Source organism: Lissotriton vulgaris, chromosome 2_1 (assembly GCF_964263255.1).
Source record: "Lissotriton vulgaris chromosome 2_1, aLisVul1.2, whole genome shotgun sequence".
Taxonomy (NCBI): domain Eukaryota; kingdom Metazoa; phylum Chordata; class Amphibia; order Caudata; family Salamandridae; genus Lissotriton; species Lissotriton vulgaris.
This window is the reverse complement of record NC_141687.1, coordinates 831963138-831975447: the sequence shown is the minus strand read 5'-3', so window position 1 is coordinate 831975447 and position 12310 is coordinate 831963138. Positions and strand designations below refer to the sequence as shown.

Genomic DNA, 12310 nt, shown 5'->3' with positions numbered 1-12310 from the left:
GGACACTTCCAGTAGAGCGTTCTCTGAGCTATAGCCTGTGTGGAAGCCAGATTGAGTGTTGCAAAGCAAATCATTAGCTTCAGCAAAGGAAGGTAGTTTGCGATAAGCCACCTTTTCTAAGATCTTTGCAGGTGCCGGCCATTATTCAGGTTGTGCCCCAATCTCGTCCTGTTTGGCTTTTGGCTTGCTGCCATTTTGTTGTTTGTTGTTGTGCCTCCCAGCCCGGCTCTCCACCCCGCTCCCGCCTCCCAGCTGCTCCTCCCTCGCCCCGCCCCCTCCACTATCCACATATGACAGACGCATTTACGCGCAGTGGACGCGCCCTATGCGCGCCGAAGGTGCGCCAAAGGTAAGCCCGTCTACGTCCGTCCGCGTCTGGACCGCGCCCAGCGCCAGACCCCCGCAATATCTACTCCTCCCGCATATCGTACGACGCCACAACCCTCTCAGCACTTAACCCCGGCCGACTCCCAGCCTGCTACCAATCCGCCCCAGGACAAACTCATGGGCCCTTCACCTGCCACTCCTGCAAGTTCGACTGCATCAGGACCCACGCCAAATCCACAGACTCCAAACAGAGCTCCGACACTAACCACCTGAAGTGCATCCTGCTCAACACCCGCTCAGTCCACAGACACACCATTGAACTTTGGAACCTACTCGACACCACATCGCCGGACGCCGCCTTTCTTACAGAAACCTGGATGAACGGTTCATCAACGCCCGACATCGCCATAGCCATCCCGGACGGCTACAAGATCATCTGAAAAGACCGCATCAACCAAACAGGAGGAGGCATCGCCATCGTCCATAAGAACACCGTCCGCATCACGACCAGTTCTGATGACAACCTCACAACCGCCGAACACCTTCACTTCCAGATTCACACCGAACCTAAGACCACACTCAGAGGCACCCTCATCTACAGACCACCCGGACCCCGCACACAATTCAGCGAAGACATCACTGACTTCATCAGCCCACACGCCCTCCCCTCCGAGGACTACATTCTACTGGGAGACCTCCATTTCCACCTGGAAAAGAACAACTACAGCAACACCACCACCCTTCTGGACAACCTCGCCAATCTCGGACTCAAACAACTTGTTGACACCCCCACCCACTATGCCGGGCACACGCTCGACCCAATCTTCACCTCCAGCAAGCACGTCTCCTTTAATCACACCACAGCTCTCCATTGGACGGACCACAGTTGCGTTCACTTCGACTACAAAAAAACTACGACCCACAACCACCCACAACCAATTCCCCGTAGAAAGTGGAACAAAATTACCACCGACCAGCTCTTCACATCGCTTCACCAAAACCCTCCTGCAAAATCATCGGACCCAAACCAAGCAGCCACCAACCTCACACAATGGATCACCCTCAGCGCTGACGAATTAGCACCCTTGAAAAACCTTCAAATCAAGCAAGGCAGCAAAAAAGCCACCTGGTTCAATGATGACCTTAAGAAATCCAAGAAGTTCTGTCGCACCCTCGAGAAAGCCTGGCGAAAAAACCCAACCACTGACAACCTGGCCACCTTCAAGAATGCCACCAGCAAACACCACCAACTGATCCGATCCACCAAGAAATCAGCATTCAAGGATCGACTCGACAACAACGCCCACAACAGCAAGGAACTATTCAACATCGTCAAAGAGTTTACCAACCCCAACACCAACGACATCACTCCCTCCCAAGACCTCTGCGACTCTCTAGCCTCGTTCTTCCACAACAAAATCGCTGACATACATAACAGCTTTGGAGACCAGTCCACCCCACCCACCTCCGAACTAAACCCCCCCACCCCCCCAACATCCTTTGTGCCTGGAACCCAATCACCTCTGTAGACACCATCCGCCTGATGAACACCATCCACTCAGGATCGCCAACCGACCCATGTCCCCACCAAATTTTCAACAAAGCAGACTCTATTATCGCACCCCATCTCCGAGACGTCATCAACTGCTCCCTCAACTCCGCTACCTTTCCGGAAAGCTGGAAACATGCCGGACTCAGCGCCCTCTTGAAGAAACCCACAGCAGACCCCACTGAACTGAAGAACTACCGCCCCATTTCGCTCCTCCCATTCCCTGCCAAAGTCATTGAGAAAGCCGTCAATAGTCAACTCGCCACCTTCCTCGAATCCAACAAATCCCTCGACCCTTCACAGTCGGGCTTCCGAGCCAAACACAGCACCAAGACCGCCCTCATCGCAGCAACAGACGACATTCGAACTCTACTGGACAACGGAGAAACAGCTGCCCTCATCCTACTTGACCTCTCCTTAGCCTTCGACACAGTCTGTCATAGCACCCTTATACAACGCCTCAACAACGTCGGAATACAAGGAAAAGCATTGGACTGGATCATCTCGTTCCTCGCCGGAAGAACCCAGAGAGTCCGCCTCCCCCCTTTTAGATCAGAGGCCACCGAAGTCATCTGCGGCGTACCACAAGGATCTTCACTCAGTCCTACCCTCTTCAACGTATACATGAGTCCCCTCGCATCCATCGCGCGCCAACACAACCTCAACATTATCTCCTACGCAGACGACACCCAGCTGATCCTCTCCCTCACCAAAGACCCAAACACCGCCAAAACCAACCTACACGAAGGGATGAAAGAAGTAGCCGAGTGGATGAAGAACAGCCGTTTAAAACTGAACTCGGACAAAACAGAAGTCATCATCTTAGGACATCCCCCTCCGCCTGGGACGACTCATGGTGGCCACCGGCCCTGGGAACCGCACCCATACCAACGGACCACGCACGCAACCTGGGCTTCATCCTGGACTCCTCCCTCTCGATGACCAGACAAGTCAACGCGGTCTCATCATCATGCTTCAACATCCTACGTATGCTCAAAAAAATCTTCCGTTGGATCCCCACCGAAACAAGAAAAACGGTCACCCATGCATTGGTCACAAGCCGACTGGACTACGGAAACACCCTTCACGCCGGAACCACAGCCAAACTACAGAAAAAACTCCAACACATCCAAAACGCCTCAGCCAGACTCATCCTAGACATCCCCCGCCAAGCTCACATTTCTGGTCACCTGAAAGACCTCCACTGGCTCCCCGTCAACAAGAGAATAACGTTCTGTCTCCTCACCCACGCACACAAAGCCCTCTACGACCTAGGACCCCTATACTTCAACACGCGCCTGTCCTTTTACACCCCCACCCGCCAACTACGATCGTCCAATCAAGCCCTCGCCGCAATTTCACGCATCCAAAGATCCACCATGGGGGGGGGGGGGGGAAGATCCTTCTCCTACCTGGCGGCCATGACCTGGAAATCTCTCCCCACCCACCTCCGCCTTACACAGAACCACCTCTCCTTCAGAAAACAACTAAAAACTTGGATATTCGATAAGTAATGTTCCCCCCTCCCTCAAGCGCCTTGAGACCCTCTGGGTGAGTAGTGCGCTATACAAATTTTAAACTTGAACTTGAACTAGGGTCTGCATTAGACCTCTTTGGCAGCGGCAGCATAAATCAGGAAAAATGCCAGATTTCAAAGAGGCTTTCCAGATCCTGCTTAGGATAGGATTTACAATTAGGCAGTCAGTTTAAAAAATTGAGGAGGACAGGGGTCCTCTGGGGAGTCAGAAACACATTTCAGTAACTCAAAAAGAAAGTATTTTTCAGAGATAGTTATATAGCCCGGTCTAACTGAGCTTAGGGGGTACAATTCAGTCAGAGGTCCGGACTCTGACAGAAGTAGGTGCTGGACAGGCACAAAAATCTGAGAAGAAATCAGAGGCTCTTTCAGCCAGGTAAGCAACTTTGAATACCACACTGATGACAATTCCACAGCAAACACAACTGCAAGATCTTTTAATTAAGACCCTACACTTAACTTGGCAAGAACTGCCAAACAAGAGAAAGAGACTTCAACATACCTCATTACAAGAGCCATTATAAAACAATAGCCCTCTCTGGTGACCAACAAAATAAGGAAGTCTGTCACAGTGAGACCTAGGGGCAAACAACCAATAAGAAGCTGAAAACGTTCAGTCATCACTTCCCTACCTAGTTAGGCAGACATCTCACCCAAGCATGGCTATGTAACAACTTTAAGTTATAAAAGTGAGGGAACTGGGGGTGTATTCACTTTAAAAACTACTTAGGAAGTAAAATATCACAAAGACTACCTTTTCAACACTGGAAGGAGAACCAAAGGCTCTCTTCACTTAAATGACAGACGTAGAGAAGGAAACAAACCACATAAATGGTCACAGCTGTGCATACAATGACAAAAAAGAGAAATGTGACGATTTCTCAGCATTAGTTAACTGATCAATAGCAGGATATGAACAATAACTAATGGTGGATTACAAAGAAACCTAAGCACATGCTTCAACGTCCGAGTTACTTACCTTTGGTAACGATGTATCTGGTAGAGAAGATTCTAGCTGCAGATTCCTTAACGTGGAATTATCCCCAGGCGTAAGACCGGATCCGGAAAATTTTCTTTGCCACAGCATCTCTGCATACCACGTAACTCTGCTTTTTTCTTCGGAGAACTTTTCCGCGCCACAACGCGGAGCCATCATAAATAAAAAAAACTATGACAATATGGGAACAGTGTGCGAAAAAATTCAGACAAATAGAAAAGGAAGAAATGAATGGTGAGGAACAGCACCATCCAGGAGAGTGCTAGGCACTATGGCACCGAAAGTCACAGAAGGGAAGAGCAGAGCACAGCAACTGCAAAGCAACCCTGCAAGGAAACACAACATCCTCCCTGGGGGCAGAAAAGCATGTGAAAAACGTCACAGCAGACGTAAAGAGGCCTGCAACCCCAGTCTATCGACCGTGAGGGACAACAAGGCCAGAACAGAAGAGTAACAACAATTTACCCCAAGACAACACGAGCAAGGAGAAGCGCATTCCCTGTCCAGAGTTAAGGGTCGAGGCACAGCCAAGACCCCAACTCAGAGGACTGCAGAGGAGTCAGAAATTTCAAGCAATGAAAAAGGGAGAAGAGCATGAGTAGGCCCCACACTGGAAGATCAGGGTGCAGGGACGCAGAAGTGCCTATGAACCGACCAACCAATCACCAGAAAGGAAGGAGTGGACCAAACAAACAGAATGAGCATCCCACTAGGGATGAAGCGAAAGAGGGCACTCGCAGAAGACAAAACCACCCGGAGGCAGGCGAGTGCAGAAGACCAAGCTGAAGGTCCTCGCAGAACGGGGAGGAAGGGCCGTCAAGGAATCTGCGGCTAGAATCGTCTACCAGCTACATCGTTACCGAAGGTAAGTAACTCATACATCTGATAGAGACTACTAGCCGCAGATTCCTTAACGTAGAATAGATACCCTAGCCATACCCAGAAGGGAGGAGGGCCTGCGAGAGAGCCTCCCAGTAGGAAGAAACACAGGGCCCCAGCAGGGGATGTGTAATGGGGACAAGAAGGGCGGCCCAGCCCCACCAAGCAGAAGGAAAAAAGGACGAGGCGAAGGGAGGCCAGGATACCACAAGCCCATCCAAGGTACCAGGTACAACCGCCAGAAAGCCCCGGAGGGACAGACAATGGCAGAGGAATACAGAGGAAGAAACGAAGCACCCCAAACTCCAAGAAGAAGAGGTAGAAATGGAGGTAAAGCCCTCCACCGGAGAACACACACACACAGTGAAGGGGACAGCTGAACCGGCCTCAGCCTCGAGCCAGCGGACAAGGCAGGAACGGCTCCACAGCCAAGAAGACAGGCGTGAGAAGAAAGACGTAGCCTCGTAAGGCTCCAGCAGATCAAGAGGCAAGAGCAAAAGAACACAAACCAAGGCCCCCGGCTGAGGACCAGAACGAGCAGGCGCACGCAGCCGGCAAGCACCAAGAAGCCGCACGCCCAGACCAAACCGAGCGCAAGACGAAGGCAAGGTCAGGGAAATCCAGAACAACCCCTAAAGGGATACCGTTCGAGACAAAACGGACCCACGAAGAAGTGGAACCAGCCAGAAGAAAGCAAGAGAAGTATGGAGGACAGACAAGGCCGTCCACCAAAACACGATAAACAATTAGGAATCCAATCCCGCCTGGAACACCAGACAGAGGACCAGGCCGAAATGCCGATAAAAAGGGACGGAAACCCACAGCCCAACACCGCAGACGGCATGCCAAGCCGGTCCAGCGATGCAGCAGATGCTGAAAAGGACCGAGCCTGGAGCAGTGCAAGCTACGTCCAGACAAGAGCAAGAAACCGCACCAGCGATATACAGCAATGACAGGAAAGGCGAGGAACCCGCAAGGGGGGAGTCCACACCCTTCCAGCGTAGGACAGAGCTATACAATAGCTACAAGTACCCCACATAGGGTAAGACACGTCCTTAAGAAAACATTGGAACCACTCATAGGGAAGAAATCCTGCATCAGAGAACAAGAACAGAACACCAGAGATAGGAACCACAGACAGCTTAGCGATCAGCAAAAAAATACGCAATGCCAAAAGGGCTGAACCAGCAGCCAACAAAAGAGATGGGCCAACAAGGGACCCCAAAGGCACGTCTAATCACACAGAACATACTAACGGGCCACTCAAAAAACCAGATTCCAGGAAGCAGGTGGGATAACACCTCCCATCAAGCCCCAGAGGATCAGCAAGCCAGCCTACGGAGGGGAGAAAGAGGGTGCCCAACAAGGAGACGCTAAATGGCGGAGTCCGCATGAGTGTTAATCAAAAGGACCCCATCAAAGGGCAGGTCAACCAGACGCTCCCTAATGTTCTCAGGAAAAATAGCATCCTGAAGCCAAACGTGGCAACGGAGGGCTACAGAAGTGGCCATAGCACGGCTGAGAGCATCAGCAACATCCAAAGCCGCATGAAGAATAAACGCAGCCATCTCTTGACCATCCGACACATGATGCCGTAGATTAGCACGGGCACCCTCATGGGGGACATGAGAGAGAAGGGACTCCACGGTATCCGACAGGCTGGAAGTAGCCCTGGCCAACACACAAAAAGTGTTGAGCACCCGCAAAGCAGCCAGCACTGGATGAGGCGAAGATGTTACGCCCCCATGAATCCAACCAACGGGCCTCCAGAGAGAGAGGAAACAACACCACAGGCAAGGACGGAAAAGCAGACCGCAAAAGAGAGCCCTGAGTAGAAGGGTGGAAGGAAAGGCAGACTGGGTCGTGCGGAGCCCGACGGTGGCAATGCAGGAGCGGCTGAGGCCCCGGATCACCCGTGGCAGGACACCCCCAAAATTGAGTTGTGGAGCGATGCTTCGAAAGGAAGGAACAGTTCCCGTCCACCAGAGCCCTGGTGGAGAACTTCCAAGAGATTATCTGTAGGGAATGGGGTGACGGGGTCACCCATTCGCAAAATGCCAGCGGCCATGGAAATAGCTCAAACGAAGGCAACACTGGCCTCCGTAAGGCATCGTTGGGGAGAAAGTAATTCCTCCGTTGGTGACGGTGGCAAACTGAGCCGTCCGTGCCAAAGTCCAGCTAGAGGGGGAAGAGGCCAGCCCCTGAAAAGTGGGGGATCCACTGACGAATGGGGGACCTGAAGAACCCCTGTGGAGGGCGGAGAAGCCGGTGGAGGAACCAACCGCGAACTGCGGAAAAGAGGGTCCGAGGACTGAGGCTGCGAGGACGGCGAAGAGCCGCCCCTAAAAGACGCAGTTGAAAAAGCAACAATGCAGCACCCTGTCTCCAGAGAAGAAGAGACCAGGAGATGATAAAACTCCGGAGAGGAAGGAACCTCCGGAGACAAATCAAGGACCCGAAGCCGGCACAGCACCGTGGAGACCACCACAGACACCGACTCGACGTCAATCGGCGCCGGAGTGGACACAGGCGGCGCCGGGTCGACCTCCACCACCACGTGCTCCCTAGGGAAATGGGGCAGGGTCGGCGAGAAGGGCAAGACCTTGGGGTCGTGGCGAAGGGCGATGTGGCAGGCGGAATTGGCGGCATAGGCGGCTCCTGGCTTCCGAGGCAGGGGACGGACGTTGGGACAACACCGACCTGGAGACACGGGCCGACAGCGTGCTCCCACCGTGACTTCGGTTTGAGATGCTGACAGGCATCGCAGTCCGTCGAGTCATGGTGCTCGCCCAAACACCACATACAAATCGGGTGAGGGTCCATCGCCGACATCGGACGTGCACAAGAGGTACACGTCTTGAAGCGTTGCACGAGGAAAAGAGGAAAACTGACGTTAGCGCGCCAGGGTGGGGCTTTAGGTGTCCTTGGTGACGTCACGCCATCGGACGACGTTAAGGTCAGAGTCGCGTGGTACCGCCCCCCGGAGAGCAGAGATGCTGTGGCAAAGAAAATATTCCGGATCCAGTCTTACGCCTGGAGATAATTCTACGTTAAGGAATCTGCGGATAGTAGTCTCCATCAGATCTAAAAGACATGAATGCCAGAGTCAAATTAAATAGTCTTTTTCCCAGGTCGGAGTCAATATCCTGCAGAAGAGACAGGCTGTGTTGAAAATGAGGATCTAGTTGGCTAACAAAAGGACTGACGCAATGGTGAAACATTTACCTAGGTTATAATTCATTTAGAGAGACAAGTCACTTGGTGCTGGAAAGACAGACTCAGCAGAAGAAAAGAACAAAGGGGCAGGAGGAGCAGACATGCTTAATCAGAATATCTATTTCATATGATAAATCCAAGCAAACAGTGTTGTCAATGTTAAATCAAGACCATGAGGCGAAGTGATCAAGATGTAACAAAGGCACTAAAATACCCAGACAGTTGAAAACACTTAGTGATCCAGCATTTTGCCAGTTGCCTTCTTCCAAACCTTAATTCTACCCAACTAGAAATAGTAGTTTTCATTTATGCCTCTATCGTATTTGTTACAACGTTTAGGAAAATGAATACTACTACACATCCTCATTTGGCATTAATGCTTTCTGCATTTATTAACAAAAAAGATTAAAATAAAAATGCCCTATTTTGAAAGTCACAGTGTTTCTACGTGCAGTCATGATCAGCTTGGAGTTAAACAGACCCAATGATGACTTGGTGCATATAATTATAGACTAAATATGTTCATATGCTCATTAACCAATGTGTGCAATTTTAGCTTGGGTGCATTTAGATGGTGTCCATTTGTAACAGCAGGGCCCTATTCTGTATTTTCTAGGCTTCTAGCAGGAAAGATGGAATCAGAAACAGTCACTGATCACTGGCCTCAGAAGCACATCTTACAACAATTAATCAGTTTGAATCTCCATTTTTATAATTTATAAAGTAACCTTTCATGTGGCACTGTATCAGTTGTATCACATTTAGAAAGTACTCAAACTAACCAATATGCTGCATAGATCAATACTTTTTTTCATTTTCTAATAAAGACACCTCAGCTGGTTAGTCTAGTAACGACTTCTATACTTAAATTCTTGTGAATTCCTACAAGATAACCTCTGTCTTCATAAATGTCCAATGTTAGGAAAGCATCTATGTTCGTAAATAAAACAATGGTAAACATATATGTTGTTAAAGCAGATTACCAGAATTCACCTTTAAAGAAATGTACTGGCCCCGCCCCAGACAGATAAAGCAACCTCTTATGTCAACGAAACAAATGATGGTGGGAAAGTTATTTGACTAACCTCAAACACATTCTTCGTGATTCCCAGCAGTCCATAATAAGATGTCCCAGTGGCACTGGAGCGGACGCAGATCTCACCAACCTCATCATTTCTACACAGATATGGAGGCCCATCCACCTTCACAACACACACGCTGGCTGCAAGGGACAAGTTGTAGAGTAAAAACAAATTCACTGTCTCCTGTGGCACAATTCGATTTCAGCTCGAACTAACATAGCGAAAACCAGCAGGTAGGAGACCACAGCACCCATTGAGGCCTCAAACCCATGTAAACAGTCTAGTGCTCAGAGATCTTTTTTTCTTCAGTCCTCAGCTCCATTTTAAATGAATAAAAACCAGTCTCCTGAGAAACCTCATACGTTTCCTTTGCTTGTCAATTCACCTTTTGCTCTATTCATCATAGTAGCAGCTATTCAGGGATCTGTTCTGTAGAGTTTGTATGCCCCAAGGACGTATGAACCTCTCCCTTTAACGCTAGGTGTGAATGTTATGGATGTCACGGGCACCTCTGCACGATTAAGCGTGTAACATTGCTAGGGGTGGCGCATATCCATTAGCAATGTGGGTTGTGGGTGTGTTCCAAGGAAGCCATTTGTTTCTTTCAGCCACTGACAAAGTATGAGCTGTAAATCACTTACTGCAGAAAAGTGGTAAACATAAACCATGTTTCATCCAACGCATGGATGTGTGTATTATCTGTGCACCCATTATCTTAATCATCTGGTGTTCAAGGCATGTCCCATACCTATCCCTGTTAGCAGTGACCATCAAGATGCCATTGATACCTATAGTCTTGGATGCTTAACTCATTTATGACTGGTTGTGGGTCACAGGATGTCCTACATATCTAAATCACAGTGTGGATCGTATTTATGTTCACTACCTGTTACACTCAGTGTAAGTGAATGTCAGGGTAGCCTGTGTCACTTTGTTTTCTAAAACAGGCTGTGGCCTCTCAATGTCGTGTGCTTTTCTAGGTGTTTGTCCTCCATCTTGCATTAGTGGGCCAATCACCTTTTATCTCCATCACTGATTGTGTGCCATGTATCTCGATCACTGGCCTGGTGCCCTGTTTGTGCAACCCTGACCATCGTCCCAGTTTCACACTCACAGGCCGTAAGACCAATTTCCTCTCCACATGTTAAAAGTTGCCATTTCCCCATCACTGAATATTTGTCCCACTTCTCCATCACTGCCCCCTTGCCTGGTTTCTACTTCCTCCTCACTGACCACATGTTAGGTTTCCTCCTCATTGATTGCTTGTCCTATTCACTCAGTGCTGGCTGCATGCCTTTTTTCTTCCATGGTGATGGTTTGCCCAGTTTACCATTCACTGACCGCTTGCCCAGCTTTTCCCTCACTGACATTCTGCCCAGTTTCCACCTCACTGACTGCTTGACCAGGTTCCCCCTCAGTACTACTTATCCATCCCTCCCTGACTCCTTGCCTCATTTCCTCCTCATTGACAGCTTGCCATTTCCCTCTCACTTACCGATTGCTCCCTCTCCCCCTCAATGACTGCTTGGCTAGTTTCCCCCCTCTCAACTGATTGCCCGGTTTACCTTTCATTGACTGCTGGCACGGGTTCTTCCACTGACCAACTACCTCATTTCCCCCTCACTGATCACTTGATCTGCTTCCCTCTCTGACCACTTACCTCATTCCCACCTCATTGTACTTGTGTCCCATCTACTCCTTACTGACACGATTTCTCCTCAATGACAGCACGAACCGATTCCATCTCACTGATCATTTACCATGTATCCCCAACAATGGGCATGTGCCTTGTGTCTCCACCTCTGAATTGTTGCCTTGTATTGCTGTTCAATATGTTGCCATCAATAGCTTTGTGTATCAATGGATGCATGCGCTCCATCTTTGCTTTTGAATGTGTGTGTCCTGTATATTCATCATAGATCAATAGGCAGGTGACGAGTGTTATCACTCGGCATGTATCCTGTATCTATCAACTTTAAGGTTGGCCCGGGGGTACACACAGACACCTCTTGTGATGCCACTACGGCATCCAGATACAGGAGGTACCATGCCACAGACTAATATCTTGCGTTTGATTTGCTTATCAAATGACTGACAACATTGTGGTGTGAAGCGTGTTTCTAATCAATTGGTGGAAAGTGCAACGCTAAGTTACATACCCAGAATGTAACTATAACATAACTAGCCCTGTTGCTTGCATATATTTAAACACTGAAAGCTTTCTTTATCCTGTGTTCAACTGGGAGTTTTGCAACTTGAACAGGAAAAAACATGTCATACGGATCCTACGTACCTCCTGGCATGATCTGCCCAACATCCTGAACTGTGAGAACAGAAAGCTTCTCCTCTGTGTCAACCCGGATGACACTGTGACTAAGCGCATTCATAGATAAAACTGCTTTCCCTGGAGGTGGCCCAGCCAAGTCTGGTGGTCTAAAAATACAGACAAGAGAAAGATCAAGGGATGTGGGCAATGTATGCACTACAAAGCAGAAGGATTAGGTTACTTACCCTGTAAGCATCTGTTCTTGGCATGCAGTGCTGTAGATTCACATGCTTTGAATAAGTACCCCATATAGTGATGGGCTCAAATAATTACAAGTTGTGTTTGTTTGAAAACGTTTTTCAAGTCACGAGGCTGTGCTTCTCTTCCCTTTTAGTGATAATACGCATGGTTATCAACTCCGTTGTTAGAATGTTATGCCACAGGCAGGTGAGAATGG

At 49.3% G+C, this 12310-nt stretch overlaps 1 protein-coding gene across 4 annotated transcripts in view; it reads right to left on the bottom strand.

The window, feature by feature from the left end:
• Positions 1 to 12310, bottom strand: part of DIP2A (DIP2 acetate--CoA ligase A) — a 964533-nt gene that overhangs the window by 336638 nt on the left and 615585 nt on the right. For all 4 annotated transcript variants that reach the window (XM_086956246.1, XM_086956248.1, XM_086956245.1 and 1 more), the window contains 2 exons: positions 11881 to 12020; positions 9591 to 9727 (listed from right to left, as the gene is read on the bottom strand). In XM_086956246.1, coding sequence (XP_086812372.1) covers positions 9591 to 9727; positions 11881 to 12020 — 277 coding nt within the window. The remainder of the gene's footprint in view (positions 1 to 9590; positions 9728 to 11880; positions 12021 to 12310) is intronic.